Source organism: Dermacentor variabilis, chromosome 3 (genome assembly GCF_050947875.1).
Source record: "Dermacentor variabilis isolate Ectoservices chromosome 3, ASM5094787v1, whole genome shotgun sequence".
Lineage (NCBI taxonomy): Eukaryota > Metazoa > Arthropoda > Arachnida > Ixodida > Ixodidae > Dermacentor > Dermacentor variabilis.
This window is the reverse complement of record NC_134570.1, coordinates 184,097,584-184,122,916: the sequence shown is the minus strand read 5'-3', so window position 1 is coordinate 184,122,916 and position 25,333 is coordinate 184,097,584. Positions and strand designations below refer to the sequence as shown.

The window sequence follows — 25,333 nt, the reverse complement described above, 5'->3', positions numbered from 1 at the left end:
TTCAAGCGTAGGTGTCATGGTTCTAAACAATAATCGCTTTCAAAAGATGACTGCGTAATGTACTACGCTAGGTCACATATAAAAAAGTCACAAAGGCGGTGTAGTTTTATTGTGATGTGTCTCAATACCATGACATATGCATTGTGAGGTTCCAACTACCAGACTCAATGCGCGTTCTTTCTTTTTCTTTATTAAGTGGTGCTGAAGCTACTGTGCCTTGTCTTCTGTGCTTTTATGGCGTCGCCGCTGTACGGTGAGTCCTCTGGATGTTGATATTCTCGTGTTAGCATCTCTAAAAAATTCATTCTTTCGAAAATGGCTTCAGAATGATATCCATAATTACTGCAGAATTGTGATTGGGGCCGAATGAAAGAAAGTTGGCAGTGCATCCCTCTTTAGAAATAATGGGTGACATTAATGTTCTTAACAACCTATACAATAGTTAGTTCGTTTTTTTATTTTTTTATATCTATGTTTTTATTTAATTAGACATTCATTTATTTGACACTTCTCACTCAAGCAAGATTTGTTGTAGCGTGGGATACGAAATATCACTTCATACAGAGCAAGTCCCTCAAACAGAAAGCAGGAAGAAAAAAAAAGGAAGCATCCAAAAGAAAAACATTATCAACCTAATCAATTTAGCCGCAAATGTATGTTTGGAACTTTTCTATGTCTTCTGTATGAACTGGACGTTAATCTATGTCTAATACATCATTATAAATCGGTGATGGAAAGAATACTTAAACGCATAATTTTTCGGATGAAGTGGAACGGATGAAAGACTATGTCAACCTGTAGTAGCATGACCTGTTGGCAAATCACATAATTGAATGTGCTACTCTTCAAGTCTTTATTATTAAATTTAAACATAAAGAGCTACTGTGCTATTTTATTCCACTTCTAGGAGTGCATTAGAGCAGCTTTTGCCACCACTTCCTGAAGGAGACAGCCTGCCTTATCAATTAAACTTGTATATAAGTGCTTTATTTTAAACTCTTACCAAATTATTCTTATTCAGGTTTGTAAAGGGGCCCTGAATAATATTAGCGTAGTGAATAATCGGTGCGATAAGAGTCCTCTGTATTCTAAGCTTTGTTTCCAATAAAAAGTTTCGAAGAGAAGGTTTCAAGTAATGTAGTTTATATATAGATTGATTCGTGATTTTGGGTATGTGATCATTCCAGGGCTGCTTATTGCAAATGTGAAGAAGGTATTTGTAGTGCTCGACGCGAGATATGTTTCCATTATTTGCGTAGTCGAATAATTTGACTCACGCTCTCTCTGTTGCAGACAACAGAACACTTTTGCTAAAATTTTCCGATATTTGACATGTTTTGCACCTCTGAAATAGTTCATGAAGTTGTCTGTTTAGGTAAAGCTCATTGTATGTTCAGTTATTAAAATAATACTACAGACGCGTCTAGGTGTAGTGTAATTTTAACATTAGCTATTTATGTGTAGCTAGAATCACAAAGCACCGAACAAGGAAGCTTGGGTTATGCGTGAGACAACTGTAAATAGACCTGAAGAGACTTTGTTAAAATGACATATTGATGTCTATGCGTCACGTATGACTAGACCCAATTAAAGATCATATTTTTTTATACGTGATAGTTTGAGAAGTAGTTTGGAGTGCGACAGCTTACCAAACACTTTGAAAGATTCTGTGAACATAGTGTCGACTTGACTAGGGTTTTGACAAAACGAGATGAGTTAGTACCCAAGAATTCAGTGACACAGCTGTATTTTATGCGTTCTAGTGCATTGTCACCTGTCCAGATCAAAGATATATGTAGATATTTTATTTTTGTCACTTAGTTTTAGTGGAACCATTACTGTCGACACACTTCAATCACATTGCAAAAGACCACCACAAAGGGACTCGTTTATAATTATTAGGAGAGATTTCGCACATTATTCCGCCTATCACATTAAAACACATCAGGTGTTTCAACGGGACACGGTCGTCTCTTGTTGCACACACCTAGCAGCACATTAGTTACCCAGATGCCCATACTTCCATGTTTTCTATACGAAGCGGATCTGTAAAACTAACATGAAGAGGTAAGTAGTCTTTATCGGTTTTAAGTACTGCATAATTATTTGCAAATGCATTGGTAATAGCTCTAGTATCAGGAACTGAAACGTCGTTTAGACCCAAGGTATCAGTATCAGCGCGGGATTTATAAATCTCCATAAGTTTACTGCAGACTCTGCCATCACTCTGCTAAACCGTACATTATAATACATGCATTTTTCCTCTCCCACCATAGTTTTGGATTCCTGAGATACACTTGTAATCCGTTTACACATTCTTTTGTTATTTTGACCGTTTTTTTCAAGCATTTAACTCATCAATTTAGGTGAAACATATTCTGCATGATCCAAGGGTGGGACAAGTTTGATTTTTAGCTCAAAGTTGTACAAAGAGTTATGTACAAGCATGGACTGTATTCCTCTACTTTGAAAACAGAGATTCAATATTACAGGCCCCAACGCAGAAAAAGTAATTCTCGCAAGAAGATTCTAATTTATCCATTACAGAGACATCATCAGCTCTTGAGAAGACATGGAAGTGTGAAGCCTCAAATTTTTTTCTGCGACTTTAAACAAGGAAACTGAGCAAAGACTGCTCCGTGATTAGATAAGCCACCAATCAGATCGCACACAATGGTTTCCGGAATGTTACCTTGCGCTAAAGAAAAAATCACGCATAGGTTTTAGATAGATCAAAACACCATTTCTATTTATTACTTATTTTTCTTAGGACGATACAAAGCGCAATATAACTAAGTTGCTCATTGTTGAGAGAATCATTATCGCCAGTTGTGGAAATACTCCAATCAGTGCCTGCCAAATTGAAATCGCCGCATATTATGAGCTTAGTGTTCTGCGATGTAATCGAAAACGCAAGTGTTTTAGTTCTTTCAACACTTCTGCACACTTCACCCGGCGGTCCCTGAACTACTCAGAAATACACCCAACATTGAGGCCTGTTCTGAGAAGGAGTACAACACCTACATCCCTATAATTCCTTTGTGGTCTGTCTACACGGAAGTGCAAAAGCACATATTTGTTATTGAAAAAACCATTTTGAAGATCACTTTCGGCAAGCACGATGGCGTGAGGATTGTGCAATGAACATAACCGACCTATGCTCAGCCCCTTGTGCGCAATGGTACTTCAAATTACGTTGAGAATTTCCAATGAAGAGGAACTATCAGGAAGTCATTTTGTTTCCTTTTTTGGAGATGATAACCATATCACTAGCGTCCTCACCCCACGCATGCGAAGTCACATTGGCTGGTACCATAACATGGACCCGCGTTAACCGATCATTACGTTCTTTTCTTTAACTGGAACACTACCCCATTTCCTTATATCCCTTGCGTTTAGTTAGCAGCCTTCCGCCATATAGACGCCTAAATACTATAGTTTCCCACTGTTGTTTCAAAGGTTGCTATTTTTTTACAACGAAAGCTGTATGTGACTAACCTTCCGTACCTTTTTCGACATCAGGCAACACAAGCGGACTGAGCGAGTTCTAGCTATCCGATAGACAATCATTTTTTATTGTTTGCTTTGTGTGCGTTCACGTACGGGTGCAGTGTGATGGCGCAGATGTTCAAATGCGGAAAAGATGAGAACGCTTGCCGTGAGAAATAGTGTGATGTCAAGGTTATCGCAGTATATAAGCAGTATAAGCAGGAGAAGTATCGGCGCTAAACATAGCTGCGATATCGATGGGGCGGACGAGTACAGTTCGTACACCCGAAGAACAACATGCGTTCGAGGAGCGGCGGAGGTAACAGCAACGAGAATGTAATCGGCGCCGGCGCGAAACGACCACCTACGAAGAACATTCCCGCGATGCTGAATGAACAAATAACAACCATTCCACTCTGTCCAGTTGGAATGGCAACGAAGCACTTTGCTTTATGTTTGAGTGTTTGCCTACCGTCAGGTTTCGCTTCCATGCCATTTTCACAGAGTGGAATGGTTGTAACATTTTATTATAATCGAACAATTTAATAATAGTGAGCTTTGTTGTACACGACCATTTCTATATTATCCCCTCACATCTTTCAAAAACAGTTGCAATAAACTCAAGCTTTTCTTGGAAGAAATCGGCAGAGCCGAGCTCACGATAACTGCTCACGGTAATGCGCTTAGCATTGAAGCATAGCAGCGCAACTTATTGTAACCATCCAAACGCCCTATATGTGTGTTGTGTACCGCAGCGCGACTCCTTTCTCGGGCTTCCCTATGAACACTGCACAATCTAGCGGCGCCGCCGTGAAGTCTCCGCGTGGCGTCCAAAATACATGGCCTTAGAGTTCATGCGCTGAGAAACGCGTCATTGGCCAGTGGGGCACCTCTCGAGCTCTTTTCTGCACACGGTGCGCCATCTAGGGGCACTCCCGAGAAGTCCGCGCGCGACCTCCAAGACGATATGCGTGGCGCGCCCGTGATCACGAACACTGAGAGTTGTTCCGTCTCGGGACAAAAATCCCGTGGTACATTATAATCCAAGTTGGTGAGGTGTTCGTTGGAGGGCTGCGCACGCCCAGTGCATTCATCACGGAGCTCAACAAAGCCATGGCGTGAAAGACGCTCATTCAAAATTGGGACATATACCGTGCATTCGTGGCGCGCTTTGCTAACACATCACGCTGCTGTCGTTGAGGAAGCCGTGTGAAGTGGTTTCGATTCTGCCGCACTTGTGGGCAATTTCAAAGCTTTTCTAACGGTACATTTAGCTGACCGAAATGCAGCCGGGCTCCTCCCCCGTTTCACAGCTGCTACTGCACGTCTCCTTCCACTGCGCACGCTGCGTCGTCTATCGACGTCGCTGTGAATTCTCCGCTCAATGCGGGTATGATTTCTCAGATCATTGTAGAAATTAAAAGCTTCTGCTTTGTTTTAAAGAGCGGCACGTTCGCAATGGCCGTTATCTAGCTACCAACCTTGGCGTCAAAGACGTTCATTGGAGAGAAGCGATAAGTGCCTATTACCCCAGTTGTTATGAAATGGGTTCATTAAAGAGCAGCACAAACCAATGGCGCTTAAGCAGTACTTCAGTCAGCTCGAAAAAGACTCACTGCATAGTGGTACATACCGCGTTCCACATCTTTATTTACGCATGGGGATGTCACAGAAGTACGTTGAAGAGCGGCACACAGGTACAGTGCCACATGCCCAGTGGTCTACGTTGGTTACATGATTGGTTCCAAATCGCGTTCCCTCAGAATAGCTGCCTAGCGCGCTACAATTCATTCAACATATGTCCCTCCAAGGCCCTGGTTTGCACGAATATGCTTAGAGGCATAGCTAGATAAGTAGATAGGTAGAGTCTTAGAACCCGAAAAGTGCGTGAAGTACCCTATGAATGCTCTAGAATTATGAGGATTATTACTACCTTAGCATTCTTAAGCTGCTTCGCGCACTTTTGGCGGATATGTATCAACATATATATCTATATATCTTTTTATACACTTATTCGTTTTATATACTTGGGTTACTGGGAAGTCCATGGCCGAATGGCTAGTGCATCCGCCTGCCATGCTGAGGTAAAAAGGTTCGAAACGAAGCATCGTACAAGCTTTGGTCACTGAGTATGTGGCACCGTGTACATGTGTGCCACCCCCTTAACGAATATCTTTCTCACGGACACAAGTGACTCTAAGATTTGGGACGGGCGAGGTACCTCTGTCCGAAGAGTGTTTGACACCGACTTGCAGACTGGCATATGCGACACTGGGTTTGTGCTGGTATTCACATAACCTCTTTGGTGTCAACATATGTAATTGTGTATGTTGTAGTAGGTGTGTACCCATCTTCAGTGAATGTCTTTGTGGCCAGCATGTGTAACTATGCGGGTGCCACTGATAACCTGCGGCTCTAGAATAACGAAAGAGGTCGTTTAAATTTATCCTATGATGAGCTGGACTGTACCCACGTAACGAGTATTTCTGAAGGACAACAAGCAGACGCAGTAGCAGGCTGCGCCACAAATACAGTGGGTATGTGCTGCCTTTCACACCACTGGTTTAGAAATATGAACCACGAATATTTATTTATTTGTTTGTTTATTTATTTATTTATTTATTTATACTGTCGATCCTATCAGGGATCATAACAGGAAGGGCATAAATAGTTATCTTGCAACGTAACATTAATAATTAGCGCAATATTAGGATTACACATAATAGACATACAAAGGCAAACAATATAGTAGGCAGAACAATATCGTAATGCATTGTAATGATGTCACGAAAAAATCAACAGGTTATAAAGAAGGTAGAAATTTTACGAAGGGGAGCAAGATGGTAAGGCACTAATTACACAATTAATCATAGCATTAAATTTAAGAGTGCCAAGGAGTAATGAGGTAGTTTGTCAAACACCAATGGTGGTAGGCAATAATTACAACAGGTAAAGAAGTAAACTATTTTCATAAATAAACAATACTACTCAGTAATGGCAAGTAATACAAGTTATAAAAGTAAGTTGAACACAAGAGGTAGTAATACACAAGATACGTTTAAGGTGTCGTTAAATAAATTGTTATTATGTACACAATATAATGAAATAAAATAGCACAGAAATAAATGGTCACATAGGTACTTCATAATTGGGAAGCACGCAATTCAATTTCGGCTAATGTTAAAGAAAGATAGTTAGGGATGGGCTGTTTGTAATACACTAGGTATGTGCCGCTCTTCAACGAACCTCTTGCCAACTTGAGTCAATGAGTGTGTGCCACTTAGTGTGTGGCAAGCTAGGGGTCCGCATGCCCGGTGCGCCACGGTTGCCGTCTCGGAGGCTTCCCGCGGAATTCTCGGCAGTGCCACTAGATGGCGCAGCGTGTCCAGAAAGCAGCCTGAAAAAAGAGCCGGGTTTATGCATGTGGCGTTTCTCTGCGTTCGCACGCCCTGGTGGGCCATGCACTTGGGAGACCACTTGCAGAATTTGAAGCGTTTTATTAGAGATGTACAAAGGAGGAGCCCTGCAGTAGTACATGCCTCATACATTACTACTTTCAACGATGCCACTAAGTCATGTTGCTGTATTGATTGAATGCTAACACCTTACTGTCGACACTCATCGTGAGATGGGTTCTGCCGCAATTTTATGAAGGATGGCAGAATACCCAGTGACGAAATTTGGCATCAAATATGTTTATAGAAAAGTGCACTCACCTAGTGCCACATACTCGGACTAAAGTAGGCGTCAAAGAAGTTCGATTATTCTTTACCTGCCACAATACAAAGACTTGTCGTAGATTTTTTCTCTTCCTTTGTTTGTTTTTCGTGGCACACAAAACCATAATAAATCACATATAACAACGTTCCTCGGAAAACTAATCGAGATACATAAGGCGCGCATATTGTTCAGCTACCAGGTAAAGGTAAACTTGTAGTCCAAGGCTTCTTTTCGGTAGTTGCTTTTGAAAGCCAGTAGCACGCCGTTCCTTAGAGTTACAGTAATTATGAAAGTGAACTAAAAGTGCTTTTTACTGAAGTGCTAAAACACGTTGCATTTTCAAACATTCTAACGCAGAAACGCTCTGTGTGCCGAAGATCACAGTGGCCTCCTTGCTACATACCAGCTGGGGGGTAACACCCGAATTAGCTTCCTGCCACAAGCAGTGAAACTGCGGCAACCCTTTTACGCATAAGCAGTAATAAAATGCTACAGCGTCCGATATTCCGAATTTTGTCATACTGAGCTGGGGCGCTATAAAGTAAAACTATTCCAAACTTTTCTATTCCAATTCTGCTATCAGCCCTCCACGATTGGTCAAAAACTTTTTTCGACCACCCCCACTTCACCTGTCTGTCACGCGACGTCACGAAAACCGCGATACTTCCCCATTTGATATGATGTGTACACACTGATTATGCATGATTTGACAGAAAAAAGAAAAACAGTTGTTTCTGATTCGACGCCTTTTCGCCATGAGCCCCCGGCTATTGGACAAAAGTTTTCGGGCTGCACCCACTTCACCTGCCTGTCACACGACGTCACGAAACTGCGAAAACTCACCGCGTGAAAGTGAGGTGTACGGATTAAAGATGCATCAATATGCCGAACAAAACTGAATTTTCTTCTTAATAGCCGCAGGCTGTAATGTTAAAAGGAATAAAAGATCGCTGCCGCGGATCGCTCAGGCTCTGGCTACTCGCACCTGCCGGAGAGCATGGGTGTCTTTGCATATAATAAATCTTCTTGCGTGGCCGTGTAACGTTTTCGAGCACTTTCGGCACGTTTACCACCTCATTCTGCCAACTCTTCATCGCTGAGGGTCAGTTTTAGCGTCATTCCTAAGCTTCCGTTGCATGACGCCGCGATTTTCGACCAGCCACCACAAGCTCAGTAAGGGAAAGCCGACCAATCGCAGACGCCGGCACCACCCTCTTCATCCGGTTATCGATTTTCAGTGCACTGGCTCTGCCCCAGCGAATTCCTCTCCACTTGAGCCTTCTCCTCGCCTCTTCTCAGCCAATTAGATACGACAAGTCGCTCATTGCAGGCAATGTTATTCGTTTTTCAAGCAAGCGAAAGTGACCTCCTATGAACGAGGAAAGCGTTTGATTGGTCTGTTCAGACAACCCTGCGGGGACCGCCCGGTGCTTGCGTCGTTGGTTACGCAAATTTGACGTCAGGAGATTGGAATAGAAACATATTGGAATAGTTTTACGTTATAGGGCCCCTGCTTTTTGCCTTTTTACTTATTCCCTGTGGTTGGTAATGGGTATTCATACAGAATATGAGCTATTAGGTGTTGTCGAAGAAGAGTGAGTTTGCTTAGCCAACAGGAATACCTATTACACGATGGAATAGATCCGCCAGAAAAGTAAGCCCAATAGCTTTTTTGTTGCCTTCTGACAGGCCTAACATTTCCGTATCTTAATTTCCCTCAGGTGCATTATCGCCGTTTGAGTGAAGCTCTCAGTCTCGCGGGAAGAGAATAATTTTGGTGCTGCACTTCGCTGATGTAGCTGGGTAGCGGTACCACGATCGAAATGACGAGAAGCTCTTCGAGCTGACGTTTTGATGGTAGTGTGTGCGGGCGTTGCGCAAGCTATTTTTTTTAGTTTGCACAACACATGCATTTCAAATGCGTAATGACAATTTCAGTGTCATATAAAAGCAATACTTACTAAATAGTTTAACCCGGAATTAATAAAATTTATGGAAGCCAGTACGCCTCGTGCACAGCACAAGAAGCGTGCCTGAACCCTTACCTTCCATGTGACTAAGTTTTGAAAGTGTCATCGGGAACCGCATGCGAGGTATTCACTAAAAAAATCACTTTTCTGAGGTTATTATGTGTTTTTGACGTACCTGTATTGTGATAAGAAACTTACTGCATCACTCATGTGACGAATAATGTTCATAGTCATGCGAATATCATTCAAGCAATGTTGCGACAGATCATATTTCTGAGGTCACGTTTATTTAGAACGTGTAGTAATATTTATGAAACTTGTTCTTTCGGCTATGCTCTCGCTTAAGCTTTCTATCCAATCACGTCATCTTGCCGCGCTTGGTCGTCGGTGCATCGGTGCCACCACAGAACATCATCCTGCCGTATCAGTACAAGCCTCTGTCAAAGAACTACACTACGTGGTTTCGTTCTAATGTAGGTTTTATCGCACAATCATACTTGGTGACGAAAGTCGTGTCGCCACCAAGTACGAGCTGTTCTACGGTGGTTGGAGTGACTTACGAACTGATTCGGTTCTACGGAAAGCGTGAATGGCTGCTTAAAAATTTTGGAAGGAATGGGTTTTGCGTTAACTTTGGGCACGGCGCCACCGATTGTGTAGCATTTAGGTAAAGTGGAGTGTTCAGGTTTGTTTCCTGGTGGAACCGATGGGAGAACTCAGCATGCAGTCGAAATGAAATTCCATAAACTAGAAGTGTTCAAGCCCAACGAAGGCCTTTTCTGGCGGCAGTCCGTAGGCTGTACTGGTCGAGAGGCAGGGTGTCGGCACAATGCTCGATACAACGATGGCACCACCATTATAGCCGTTTTAAGCTGCCAGTAAAAACACCCGAATAGAACGTAAGCTTATGAATAGTAGGATGTCATGCGTTGACGATAATTGCCTAGTACATTTGTAAACTGGCTCGTGAAAGCCATGGTATGCAACCACTTTCTGTAGATCTTGAACTTGAAACGTATGTGTGTTGAGAAAATATTTAGCAATAGTTCATTCGGGATATCGCTGCCTATAGAGTCAATAATCAAAGGAGATAATAATATCATTTCAATGGAATAAACAATACAATGATGGCCATGCGTACTCTGACAAAATAAACGGTCCCTTGGAAAGAGAAAGATTTAATGTGAGGTTCGGGTGTGCCCCCGTCTTCCGTACAGGTTCCCAATCAACGTTCATCGCGGATTACGCGCGACGCTCATCAATGAGTTTCTGCGAAGCTCTGGTGTCGGGATGAGAAAAGAATTATGTTCAAATATTTTTGCCGGAGTAAGAGCGGTTCCAAAAGCGTCAATGAGCTTATGGTTGTACTGTGTAGATGAGACTCACTGTAGTCAAACTTAAGCGCTGAAATTATTAGTCGCTGTTCTGTGCTGATGCAAGTAATAATTGCTTTGCGGGTAGGCCTTCAATACGTTCGACGCAACTCAGTACAACTGCAGGAACGTTGATTGCACCCTTTATGTGCCCAGCTTACACTGGAAACTGAGCAAGGTAAGTCAATTACCTTGTATTTCGTAATACATAGTTAATTGGTCCAGAACATACAGCATAGGTGTATACTTTATGGTTGACAAAAAACGTGATCCGATCACACTCTATAAAATAGCGAAACTGCGTCATGGCGAGGCAAAATGCGCACCTGTCGACCAAAGACACTGCAGCACGCGTGAGAGCCAGATGTTCGGGCAAATGCCCAGGGTCCTTACGGGGCCATGAATGAGCTGCATAACAACCACAGCAGCATCAGTGCCGATAGCTTACACCGCAAAACTGGCGGGCGCATCGTGTTTCTGATGCCTTTGAACTGTCGTTTCGGTTGATTGACCCTTAAACGCCAGCAAAGCGTTTTCTTCCGCATCTCTCCAGGCTGGAGGTGAGGCCGCAGATTTCGGGTTAGCCAGGAAGTTTCCGATTGGTGTAAGCGTTGCTGCTGAGGAATGTACGAAACCCCTTTTGATAATTTAGAAAGCGTAAGATTTGTATTGCGTTTGGAGAAGAAAAATTTGCAGTCGCTTGCACTTTGGCAATCAGAGGTTTGATACCGTCATATCTGTATGGCAAACAACACTTGTCTGAAGTGATAGCTGGACCGTGTGCTTAAAATTTATTAAAGAGGAGGCAAATGTATTCAATTTTATAATCAGCTGACAATGTTATTGTTGCCAGTATAAGCGAACCCAAACGACAGCACACGAAAGTCAATAAACTGTTGCATTGTCTGCACAGCATTCTCGAGGTCAAACGGTACTCGCAGGGAGAGAAAGTAGGGGGGGAGATATATGGAAGGCAGGGATATTAAGTGGTCAAGAGTCCGGTTTGCTAGCGGACGCTGGGGGAAGGAACAAGGCGAAGATAAAGAAGGGAGAGAGAGATGAAAGAGCGTGGGGGGGGGGGGCTAGAGACTTGCACGGACAGTACAGCAAACTCAAAGGCACTCGTGCAAACCACATGTTCTCAGAAAGCACGAAAGTGTCTTCACTGCCTTCTGAGCCGATGATAGGTGGGGACGGTGTTCTAGTATTATCTATTCCCTCAGAGCGCGATCATCTAGTTTTCTGAATGCGTTGGACATCGATTGTAGTTGTGCTTCAAATTGAGGGCAGTGGCCCAATAAGTGATCAATGTCATCTTAGCATCCATAGACATCACACGCCAGACTGTCAGCCATATTTTCCAATTAATGCATTAGTAAGCTTTCGGGTCGGCAACTCCCAACTACAACCCACGCAGAAGAGACGCTTCACGTCGCTTCAATCAGGCAGGAGGTCCGAGTTACAACGAAGGGTGCAGTTTGTGCAAAGCAGAGCGTGCGTGCTATAATGCGAAGTTGTCTTGCAGCCTCGGTCCTTGAGAGAGGAATACCGACACAGTAGTCTTCTTGGTTTGAAATCCGAGCTTCCTTATCTACGTCATCATTTCCAACGATGCTGCAATGGCCTGGAATCCATTGAAACGAGATGTCATGGCCTTTTTCTCTCAATTGAGGGATAAGTTCTCCGATTTCTCACATCAGCTGATCTTGAGTTCCATGTCCTAGAAACGACTATACGCATTGTGAGGCTGGCCTTGAATCTCAGAATACTGGTAGTTTTCGAGGAGTTTCAGTATTTATCACATGGAGCGCATAACACAGAGCCACGAGCTCTGCAGCTGTAGACATAGTGATATGGAAAGTATTGCTCCGCGGGGTTATTTTAATTATTTCAATAACTACAGCGCCATCGGAAGTGGTTGATCTAGTTGAGCGAGCACTATCGACGTGTGTGCAGTCGCTCTATTTCTCGTACAAGATGAGTAAATTAGGCTGCTTCAGTGCTGGTGGCGGTAAGTCCCACTTTTCTGAAGGGCTTTTATTGTTAGGTTTACTTGAGTAAGGTATCACACACCATTGACGAATCGGAGGCCTTGCCGCTAGTGCGTAACCTGACTTGAGATATTCTGACCTGAGAGAGGCATGGTGCGCAAGGACAGTTGCAGTGAATTTTGTGTCGGACCTTTCTACTGGGAGACTTGCAAGGTGCTGGGTAGTGCTCCGGGTGAAATGTCTGATGTGAACACGCATTGTTTCAATGTTCATGTGTGTTCTCATAGTGGGACCTTGAGGGACTGCAATAACATGTCGGGGATGCGCTCCAAGGTAGGCGAAGGCACATCTTGAGGGCTCGGGCACGGATGCCTTGGATTCAGGCTAGCTCTGCAGGTGTTGAAGCCGTACCGTAGGAATCCAATAAGGCCGTCCCTGTACAGTGGCAGCGTAGATTATATTGCTACGAAACAGCCACCACAGTGTGGCTGCACTGAAGAGGAGGAAGATGACGTGGACCCGCTTGATATAGCGTCGCCATTGTGGCCTTCCGTTAGCTTCCTCTGAATAAATGTATATAGCATTGGGCTACAGCTACACGTAACAATATCGACACTTCCAAGGTCCTTTTTTCTAGACACTTAGACATATGGCGAATTCCAGTTATACATTTTCTCACATAATCCACATGAGATGTCGAGGAGAAATTTCAATCAATGACCACCTGCAAAAGACGGTGACTTGTGCTGTACGCGACCAGCTGCCCGTCGAGAGATATTACGTATGGGGACATTTGTTTCCTTGTAATGCCACCATTTCACTCTTTTCACATGATATTTGAAATCCTTGTTCTGGAAGGTAGGATGATGTTAAAGTGCCTGTCTTGTGAAGCCATGCGCGCAGCTGAATTCGCGGCACCCCAGATGTCTATAGGGAGCTCGGTATAGCAGAGGCAAGCAACACACGTTCTGACACGTTGAGAACGGAGAGTCAACTGGCTTTATTCAAAAGTACAAGCAGGTTTGCCGAGTAGTAGTGGTGGCTCTCCAGTAAGGAAGCTACCTTGGTATTTCCAAGAAAGAACAGGGGGCAATGACCCCCACGGCGGGGAAAGCAAACTGACGGACGGTCTTTACACGTCGCACACAAATGTCGTCAGCATAGATGGAGATCCCAACGTTGCATGAAAGGATGTCAGCGATACTAATGAGTGTAAGAGTAAAGGGCGTTGGGCTCAATACGCCGGCCGTCCTCAGTAAAAATGAAAAAGGATATGTTTTGTAGGCAGATACAAAGCCAGAAATAGATGTTGCCACCAAGTCACACTGCCTGAAACGTGCTGAAGATCGCTTCTTTTGTTACTTTATCGTATGCTCCTTTAACATCTACAAATAGGGCATCAGATTATCGTTCGCAGGACTTCTGGTGCTTGACGTACGGTACCAAGACAATGACGTTGTCTATGGAAGAAGGGCTGCACCTTAAACCGGCCATTGCGTCTTGATATACCTCGTAATGTTCGAGGAACTATTCCAGCTGTTTAGAACAACTTGTTGTTGGGCGAGTTGATAGATATTAGCGAACATTGTTTAACTGCGCGAACAAACGAACCACAAGGACAGCATGTGACATGGACGGGCGCAGCGTCCATGTCCCATGCTGTCCTTGTCGACATGGACTGCGCCCGTCCATGTCCCATGCTGTCCTTGTGGTTCGTTTGTTCGCGCAGTTAAACAATGTTAGCCATTGCAGCTGTGCAAGAACTACACTCTCCATTGGTTTTCCGATGCAGCTGGCCAGCGAAATCGGTCCGTAGGATGCGATGTCTACATGCGACTCGCCAGGCTTCAGCTGTGAAATTAGGCCATTGGTCACCTATTTCTGGAAAACCGTACCTGTCTGCCAAGAGCGGTTGAAGAAGAACAGGAACATATTCTGAGCCTCTTCGCCTAGTATGCATAGGACACGGTAGATTATACCGTCGGGTCTTTGTGGTTATGAATGCTTGCGCATGGCAAGTTCAGCCTTTAGTTCGTCCATAGTGAAAAGACTGTACATACTAGGGTTGCGTGAAATCGATGAGTGGTCTGGCGTTGATGTTCCAGCTGATATAGCTTCAGCAACAATTAGCCTGCAGTAATCGTCAGCAACGTTACTCTCTCTGCATTCACCTGGATTGAGCCTCAATTGAAACACACCCTTTATTTAAAACACAGACAAATATGTATACACAAACGAAATATCTCTCCGGAGAATTAAAAAACCGCACCGAAATAAAACTAAAATCATAACAGGCAGTTGGAGCGTTTTGGTGGCCTCGAAAGGCATAAAGTTGCGGAAAGCTTAGAGCGCATTCGAGAACAGAAAAGGCGTTATCGGTTCATGTTCGGTGCCCATGCTGAGTGACATTTTTGTAGCTCACCATAACAAAAACATATCGCGTACTTTGCCGGAGCACAGGGTGGTTAAAGTTGTCATGTACGTTCATGACTGAATATCTAGTGCTTTTAGAACCAGACGCACGTTCTACAGTAGGCAAGCTTTACGAAGTTGCTCTGCGGGTCTTAGCCCACTTAGTCTCACGTTTGAAGAGCGGTCTGATAACGTGCTGTGCTTCTTAGATATTCGGTTTGAGTTCATGGAACGGCACACGTGCTGTGAGTATATACCTAGAGCTAATACGCCTCTGTTGCCGTATCGGTGCGCCCACTCGAAGCTCGTCAAGAGGAGCAGTGCCAACTTGTGCTTTGGAAATGCATTAAAGAAGTTTTGCCACCATAAGATTTATACGAGTCCTATGGACCAGTCGGGAAAGTTATTGGCAGCAGGTTTTCCGGAGTCAGTGCAAGTTTCGGTCTTAGAGGGGCTGATAAAAAGGTGCGGGTCAAACAGCACAACTCGGGACCCGCCAAATCAACGGATGGAACGCAGAAGGAAGGTAGCGGTAGCGCTCTACTTGCATAGAACGACAGACAGTATTAAGAAATTGGCTAGCCGGGTGGACAAAAAAAGTGGTCTTTCCAGCGCTAGGAAAACTCGCACAAAAATGTCGATTAACGGACCCGTACCATAAGGCAGCTGTCGGCTACTCTGCGAGTCATCGTAGAGCAGCAGTGCGTTGCGTAGGTGTTGTTTATGAGCTTCCGCTATCCTGCGGGAAAAAATACACCGGACAGACAGGAAGGTGTCTTAATGACTGGTTACGCGAACATAGTCTAAATGTGTGAAATAAGCAATAAGTCATCGGTCAAATCACTGTCAGAAATGCAGCTGTGCGCCGGTGTATGGATCCTGCCGGGTTCTTGGGAAAATTAAAGATGCAGATGCTGCGAGAGATTATTGAGGCTCAGGGTATCTGTCGGAATAGCGATACGCGTGTTAGTGCCCCTTCGGTGGACTTGTTAGATAAGGAGACGGCTTTTTATGGATGGTTAAAATTTCGATGAGGTAATGCTACTGTGGATGGGTTAAATAGGTGGGTGTTTCCTTAAAATGAAGTTGTAGAAGTTAGTGCATTGTGGTATCGTCTCCCTTCTATCCTTCTTCGCTGGCGCTAATTATGCTTCCCAAGAAAAGGGGAACCAGTGCGCGCAACACAAGAGCAATAGATGAGCTCCAAAAATGAAGCACGGGATCAAGACATCAGGCGCAATCGATTTAAATTGATATGAAGGGCTTTGGTATCGAGATTCAGATGGCTGAAAATGCGAGGGAGCTAGTGCAATGTTGACCGACGGTAAGAATAAGTCATTCATGATGGAGCACAGAATGCAGGCATGGAGAATCGCAAGAGACATGGGTCTATTTGTTGTGTTCTTCCAACATAAATACAGGCAAGCTTCTTTTTGAAGAGGCATCTGGCCGCGGCGATTTCTTGCGTTGTTACCATAAGAGGTAGGCGATGTCATAGCTTCTATAAGGAACAAAGATACCGAGGCTTAATACAAGGTGAAGTTCAGTCTTCCTAAATATGACTGGCGGCCGCAAAAAGAGGCATTATGTGAGCTAATATGTCTAAGAATATCTATCTGCACGCGATGCATAAGAAACGCTCGAGAGTGACAATGCTAAGGGTATTAGAGATTGGTCATAAATGCAGAATAGCAGCAAATATATCGAGGCAGATGAGAGCTACATGCGCCAAGTATGTAACTCCTTTCCTTTCGCCGTGATCTTTTTCTCCTACTTTTAATCCAGTAGCTCTGACCAAATTGTTTAGGAAGTGTTCCTTAGAAACAATTCATCCGAAAATGTATCAAGTAGGAAACGCTATTTTCCTTTAGCCATGTATGGCTAAAGGAAAGAAGCGTTTCTTACTTGAGACTTTTTCGCAAAAATTGTTTCTAAGAAACACTTCCTAAATAATTAAGTCGGAGCTACTAGCTTAAAAGTAGGAGAAAAAGATGAACCACCTCAGCCTGGCTACAACAAGGCATAGCGTACGTATATCATCCACTTTTCCGTCATTATATTATGGCAGTACATCAATGGCTCCGGAACGCGAGGCAAACAAAGTGATATTCATGTATTTGTTCGTCGTTTGTTTTTTGCTTGCCAGCAAAGGTTTTCAGATCGCGAACACCATGGGTACTCCTTTTGAAAAAATTCGCAGCCATTCCACTCTGTGAACGTGGACTACGAGCAAAGATGTAAAAGAACTACACAAAGATAACTGCACCAGGCGCTTACGCGTCCGAACACGCGTCACACACTTTCCACAACACCACATCGCTCGATTGACAAAAGGTACGCACAAGCACGGCAATCGCGCTGTCGTGTTTAGTTACGTCACGAATGTTGGCCGCCACCGATAGGTCATTTTCGAACCACAATCAGCCACACACACGACAACTCAAGGCACACGTTCTGTCCACAAAGTTTCGACTTGTCGCGCATCCACGCCATTGTATCAGCCTTCTAAGCGTGGTATCTCTGTCGTGGACCCAGATTCACCGCTTCTGAATCTGGGCCGCTTTCCACTCGAGCCTGCCGCGTACGGCCAGTGCCGTCCGCCGCTCCCGCTTGGGTCTCGTGAGCCGCTTCTTCTTTGGCAATACGCACTACACGCGGGCTTCTAATTCTAGCGCACGCCACATACTAATTACCTATTGGGTTCTTTGCACAGACGCAGAAATGCAGCAGCTGGCTTATTAGGAACAATCTGTCACATCAAATGACCGATGCGCGCTATGTCCATTAGCGTTTCCTCGGCGCAGCCAAACCGAGCAGCGGGCTAAGTCGGGAGCTGAACTAGCTGTCAAAACCGCATCATATTCACGATTCGCGACCTCTCAAACGTTACCAATCAGCATGAAATCGTTCTCTCACCAGTCTGTCGCGCACCACACAACTTAATCCGAGATGTCTGTTTAGAACGTCCCTCTGTTATTTTGCGTACGCACCCTTGTGCTCGTCCAACTTGCTGGCGTTATACCTGCGTCACTCCATCGCATTCTCCGGTTCGCCGCACCCGTCTTCCTGTCCAGCCCATCGCTTATGAGAACCCTGTTCCTGTCCAGCCCGTCGCTTATGAGAAATGAGCGCTGCTACTCAGCGTTCATTTCTTCTCTTGCTACGCCAAATGTCAGCACATGCCGTACCGGTTTGCTTTGCCTCCTCAAAGAGGGCGCGGTAGCCTTGAATATAGGGCATTGAAAAATTTATGGAGTCTTATACATATACACTTCCGCCCTAAAATAAGCCCATCGTTTGAATGTCTCAAGAAAAAGTGTCAATAGAGGTTCCGCTGATGTGACTGACAGTATTAGTTCGATCAATTACATGGATAACATTTAAATAAGGAGGTTTCGAGCCGCAACGAGCGCGCTCACTCAGGTCGCTGCGGCTCGCTGAAAACAGCGTGTTGTTTGGTATCTGTGGATGACGTGACTCATAGCCTGATCGTGAACATGTGACCATGATCTGCTTCCCGAGTTGCTCACCGACAAGGTCTGTCACCATCCTGCTCGAAGCTGGTTATGTTAGGAATCCTTTCAGCGCAAGTCTGGAGTTTTACATCCATCCCTTAGTCTATCTGCGCACTGCGGACATACTTGCACGCACGAACAAGAAAGCGAACAAGAAAGCGAAGCGAAGAAAACGATATGGTGGTACACAAGTCTCTCAGTGCGAGTGTAGCCGTGCATGCCGATCACACTGTAACACAGTGAAGGGATGGCGCACCGTCAACTCAGCCCTAAGCAGAGGGATAGCCTCTAAGTTAGGTGGGTCGGAGGCGCAGAAGTGTGAACTAGTGGCATCTGTATCAATACCCCATATCTAATTTGAACTACGTGCCACGGTGAGGTTCAGTAGGCGGCAGTACGCATAGCGCTGCATAGACGGTAGGCGTAGTCGGAAACGCCAGCAGCTACGGCGGTCGAGTAGTCGAATAATTCGCCGGGGACTCGTAGAATGGTGCCAAGCATAAGCTGGGCGGCGCTGGTGGAAGAGTCACAGTGAAGAACAGTGCGGATACCAATCATAATGAAAGGAAGGCCCTCGATCCTTTATGAAGAAAATTCGAAGTCATGAGTGAAGCCTTCAGTTGGCGATGAAAACGTTCGATGATCCCATTGGACATACGGTGGTAAGAGTTGCTCTTGATGTAATTGACGGCGAGTAGCCGACATAGATTGGCGAACAATGTTGAGTCGAATTGGCTACCACAGTCAGTCGTAATGGTGGAAGGGACACCGTAGTGGCTAGTTCAGAGTGTGATGAGTGCTCGAGCTATCGATTCCGCCGTTATGTCAAGGAACGCCATCACTTCAGGGCATCTGATGAACCTGTCAGTGCAGGTTATCCGGTAGCGATGGTTTCCGAGAGGAGAAAGGGTGCAGACAATATCAACGTGCAGATGGCAGGGGCGAGCGTGCGAACGGGAATGTGCCAAGATGAGTCTCAGTTTGCGATGCAGTTTAAACTGTTGGCAGTTGAGGCACGCGCGTGACCAGCGATGAACGTCTACTTGATACTGGGCCCCAAATAACGAGGTGTAAAGAGCTGCTGTGTTGCGCTAACGCGAGGATGATCCAAAGAATGGAGGACATCAAAGACGGCCTTGCTGCATGGGCGAGGCACGTAACGACGAGGACGTCCGCTCGACATATCACAAACAAGGGCACGTCACAGTGACGAAGTAATATATCTTCAAACACTAGCGATGTACGGCTCTTGCGAAGGAGCTCACTCTCGACATCGACACTCTAGGTCATGGCCGCGAAGTCGATGACTGGTCTGCCGTGGTCTGTTGCAAGGATGGCAGCGTGGGAATGTGCGTTGGCAACGGCGTTGGATTTTCCGCGGTCGTGACGAATGTTGCTGGTGGATTCAGAATTGCAGGGAAGCTGTGTGATTTCGCGGGGAGCGTACGAGGTGCTGCTGGACGCTAGGGCGGAAGTGAGAAGTTTATGGTCGGTAAGTAGCTAAAAAGAGCGCCCCTCGTGAAGATGTCGAAAGGGATTCACAGCCAAATAGATGGCGAGCATCTCTCGGCTATACGTGCTGTAGCGGCGGTCAGGGGGTGAAAGCTTCTTGAATAAGAAGGAAGGCGATGGGCAGCCAAGCACCAGCAACGAAATGCTGCAACACTGCACGTACAGTGGTGTTCGATGCGTCAACCATGACAGATGTTGGGGCGTCGCATTTGGGATGGACGAGGAGCGTCACGCCGGCAATGGATTTTTTTTATGCCTCTAAACGCGCTGTCAGTGGTGTCGTTCCAGGCCACGGAAGTATTTGGTGTCTTGAGGCCGGAGAGGGTCGTGTAGATGTTGCAGTATATTGGCGCAGCGAGGAATGAAGCGGCGGTAATATGTGACCAATTCGCGCAGTTGCGTGGTGACGGAGGGCTTAGGAAACTTGCGGATGGCTGTGGCGCGGATCGGAAGTCGACGAATGCCGTGTGCGTTGAAGCGATGGCCAAGAAATCCTACTATGTAACGCCGAACTCGCGATTCCACTGCTCGCGCACGGTCAGCGTTCTGGGCGTGCCGTCGTCGTCTTTTGTGACCGGGCCATTGTGGCACGTAGTAGTGCGCTACAAAGTATTTTGTTTTCCAATGTAAGCAGTACCTGTCTCTTCGAGCAATCCACTTGATGAGCAGATTTGTGCTTCTGCCACAGACGACTTTTTTTTTAATTCCGTTAACGTTAAAAATGCGCTGAGCCTGTTGTTCCAACAGCGTTTTTGAAATTCCAATTTGCAATTATGATAGCATTTTGCAGGCACAATGCTGTTTATTGAGCAACATAATGTATGTTGAAAGGCTCGGGAGGAAACCGATATCATGAATTAAAATATTCCCTGTTAGATGTAACAAAACGACGAATATTTTGAGTACTCTAATACAACTAAGCAGAACATTTACAAATTGCGCACGGAAGGTTCGGCTGTACTAAGAAAAATGAGTTTTTGGAAATTTTCCTGCAAAACTTGCGTCTTACGCGATTTAAATTTTTTTCACAGAAATATACGAATAATTCCGGCATTGCAGCGTCCCGAATCAACACTGAGGCAATGAAAGACGCTTTGCTAAAGGGCTCCATAATAATTTTGATCACCTGGGGTTCTTTAACGTGCGTCTCAACGAGCGTTGTTGCATTTCGCCCCCATCCAAATGAGTCCACCGCAGCCATGTATCGACCCAGCGGCCTCGTGTTAAGCAGAAGAATTTGATATCCTCTGCTCCGATAGCAGGAAGATTCGTCAAAAATGTTTAGGTGAAGTTCAGCATGTAGTACTTTCGCTTTAGCATAAGCACGCGCCCTTAACTTCGCCCGAGCTCTTCATCCAGCCAGCGCTGTCACATCGAGTGCTCGTGGTCAAGGAGTAAAATATCTGTATGTGTGCCGCATGATGCTTCCTTAGTTATTGAGCGGACGATGGCTGTAATTTCTATTAGCGATTCATCTGCTACTTTGTGTAGTAGTTTCATGGTATACTTTCGATGAATTGCCCATGGGTTAAAATAACTCATGTTCTCCAAACCGCTACTCAAGTCGTATAACAAGGGTTTTTGAAGAGTATTAGTTCCGCCTTTTTAAGAAATTTTGGCACCCTACTTTCAAAACAACTCAAGAAAGAAAAAAAACGAAGGAGCAGTAATGTCTACGTAATGAATGCCTAGAATAGCGTATGTGTTGTTTGGTCTCTACGTAGAGTTCTTTTCCTCTTTCAGGGACGAGTCCGTATCAGCCTAATGACCGTGATGTTATCGCCACAATTGATGAGTACAGAAACGTAAGTATAAGTCACTTTCCAGAGCGTAAGCGAAATATCGCTGTACGTATTCTGCTGCTGAGAATACATCATCGTTTAAGTTAACATCCAGAAGTTCCATTTCTTGGGGATTGATATAAGCTATATATCTTTCTTTAGATGCAAAATTTATTCGGGCGAGAAACTTCTTTCTAGGATGATGAGAAATAACAGTGCAACTGTGTTAGGCAGAGAAATCTAGGAAATAATATGCTTCAATACGACAATCGTGTACGTAAGAGGGCGATTGAAAGCAAGTTACAAATCGTCGTCATAGTATATGGCTTAGCTTATATCCCTGACATGTGTCTGTGTTCAAATCCAAGCTAAACTAAGACAAATTATGAAATTTCTTGTTGAAATCTACAGGCTCAGCTATAAAAATGGACAAGCACACTCACGAGAGTCTACTAATAACGGGGCTCACCACTGCGCAAAAGAAGCAGCTACGTTGGCTGTAAATAATGGTGTCAGTAAAGTTACATAATTTTAGATTTCGAGTTCAAAATTGTTCGTATGTTTTATTTATCACAATATTTAGGATAAAATCCAGCCGCTGTGGACATAACGTTTCACAATTTTTGCTTGCGCGCTGTATTTCTAAAATTCGGAGGAGGAATTCAGTAAAAGAATACAAATCGCCTAAGCAATTTAGGTGATTGTATACTGTATCATCTATCTTGCATATAGAGAAAAGGTGGACGAACAGATAAGGTGTTTGAGTAAGGCTGCGTCGCCGACGACTTTTTAGATTGTGGTTTATGTCGCCCTCGGCATATGGCGCGGATCATTCGCGGTAAACCACATAAAATTATTAGGCAGGAAGTCAACAACAATATAACAACATATCCTAGACCAAGATGGAAATAAACTGGAAGGGTAAGCCGCATTAAATTATATCTGAAAAATAAGAGCCGAATCTTTCCAGGGCAGATGACGAAGTTGTATTTGTAGAAAAAAAGAGCATGAAAGAAAACCTGATGGAAAAGGAGCTGGTGCTCACAAATTTTAATTGGAAGAAAGCTCACGAGAAAATTCAAAAGCGCAAAGCCACAGGGCTAGGCGAGGTTCTCGTTAGGCTGAATAATGAATTAGGACCAAAAAGTAAGGAAGCTCTGGTGAAAACAGTGGAAAAAACTTTAAAATCTGGATGAATACCAGATAGCTGGCGACAAAGTAGGATGAATTTAATTTATAAAGGAAAGGGGCAGAAAGATACAATTTACTCGTGTAGACCGTTGGCCATTACATCGGCAATACAGGGTGTTTCAGCAAACACTTTCAAAACCTTTAACAGTTGCCTATGGCAGATATCACAATTCTAGTTCCTGTGCTGGCCTACTCGAAGCGGCGGACAATACTAGCATTAAAAATTGAGATGCGAATCAAGTAATTATTATAAAAAATCACTAATTCTGTTTCTAATAATTACATTATGGCCCATATTGCAATTTACAAATTATAGCCGTGGAGTTCGCAAAGCGGATCCACTTGGAACGAATTTTCAAGATGACACACCCAGGTATATATTCCCGGAGAAATTCATTGGCGTTGTAGTTTATTAACAAAAGTTCATGAAACGTCATTTCGTGCACTGAAGCACACAAGTAACTGGGACGCCAATGCATTTCTCCGCAATGTTCGGGAATTTATATATCGAAATTGGTGTCGTCCTGAGCATTCGTTCCAAGTGGATCCGCCTTGCGAGGTCCACTGCTAGAATTTGTGAATTGTAATATGGGTCATTAGATCACTAGATAAAGTGGTAATTAGCGAAATATTGTTAATTAGTCAATTTTGTATTTTAATTTATTGTGCAAGCAGTGTCCGCCGCTTCGAGTAGACCGGCTCATAAACTGGAATTTAGCTATCTGCCGCAGGCAGCCTTGAAAGTGTTCACTGAAACACCCTGTTAACCGGCTAGCAATGCAGGCAATCAAATTAAAGCTCCAAGCATGGGCAGAGAATAATGGCATTTTGGGAGAACTTCAGATTGGCTTCAGAATAGGTAGGCGTTTGGATGATAACTTATTTCTTCTTACTCAGTGCATTGAAATATCAAGTGTAGAAAGCGGGCCGTTTCATGTGGCCTTTTTAGACATTACAGAGGCGTATGACAACGTCGACCGCAACATTTTGGGGGATATTCTGGAAGGGGAACGCTTAGGTGACGATTGCCTACAGCTTTTCAGAGAGATTGACCTGGAAAATACCGTTTGTAACGAATGGGAAGGGATGAACTGCGAGGGGAAAGTTGATATCAACGAGGGACTCAGCATGGGTGCCCTTCACCCACACTCATGCTTATGATGTACACGGTCAGGATGGAGAAGGCGCTAGAAGGAAGTAATATCGGGTTCCATCTCTCATATAAACAGGCGGGTATAGCAGTGGAGCAGCAGCTTCCAGGTTTATGTTACGCGGAGGACGTTGTGTTGCTAGCAAACAAGCAAAGTGTTTTGCAAGGTCTCGCTAGTATCTGTGGACACGAAGGCAAGAATTTAGGTTTGAAATTTAGTGTTAGAAAATCAGGTGTTATGATGTTCAATGAAAACAGTGAACAGACTGGGACAATACATGGCCGGGAAATACCTCAGGTGAGAGAATCTAAATACCTCGGTATATGGATAAATGAAGGCAACAGATATGTGCAAACACAGGCAAAAACATTAACAGTAAAGGGAAGAGAAATGGAGGCCTAATGAAGCACAAAGCGCTATGGGGATAAAATAGGTACGATGTGCTCCGGGGTATGTGGAAAGGTGTAATCGTTTATGGACTTACTTTTGGAAATGCGGTTGCTTACTTGAAATCGCTTGTACAATCAGGACTCAGTGGGTCGCCTCGCATTGGGCGCTCGCGTAAACCAATAGCTCGGTCTGAAAGGATTTGGTTGGCGTTGTTGTCGTTCCGGACACGTTAACTTCGGAAACGATGTGAAAAGTGCGTCAGCGCTGTCCCGAGGTCCCAAATTAACATATCTCGGTTTGATTTTAGTGCTCCATTTGAAAACGATGCGACAGAATAAGAAGAAGCAAACAAGATGACGGCAGAACAGCGCCATTGGTTTCGGCAGACAGAAAGAGAAACGGTGCAGCTGCGGTGGGCACGGTTATTAACCGTCTATGAAAACTTCGTACCGATAGAAGTACGCTTTCTACAGTGTACTTGATGAAGTCGTGGCATAGTTTATTTGTGAGCATAGTGCTCGAGGCGGACTACCCGACGATACAAATTGGCGGCGACGGATAGCGGTCTGGTCGGCCACTGCAGTCTGCGAATATAGGGCGAAAACACTCGAGCTGCTATCAACGAGAGCGAGACCATCAAAACAGGTATATGGCCGGCAGTCACGCGAGCACGCCTACAGGCCTCTAATAATGTTTTATTTTAATTTTAATTCGTCTCAATGTCAGCGCGCTACATATAATCCACATCGACATATAATATGAATATTACGGTAGATATTGATATATCCAGCATTGCTTGCAGAAATTGGTGTTAGAGCGGGTTTGGTTGCCGCCTGTT

General features: G+C 44.5%; 1 protein-coding gene across 4 annotated transcripts in view; it reads left to right on the top strand.

Moving 5' to 3' along the window:
- LOC142574355 (uncharacterized) overlaps positions 1–25,333 on the top strand; it is a 135,625-nt gene that overhangs the window by 67,358 nt on the left and 42,934 nt on the right. For all 4 annotated transcript variants that reach the window (XR_012826509.1, XM_075683461.1, XM_075683460.1 and 1 more), the window contains 2 exons: positions 197–253; positions 21,726–21,787. Coding sequence is in view for 3 of the 4 variants with exons in the window: in XM_075683461.1 (XP_075539576.1) it covers positions 197–253; positions 21,726–21,787 (119 nt within the window). In the remaining variant the exon portion in view is untranslated. The remainder of the gene's footprint in view (positions 1–196; positions 254–21,725; positions 21,788–25,333) is intronic.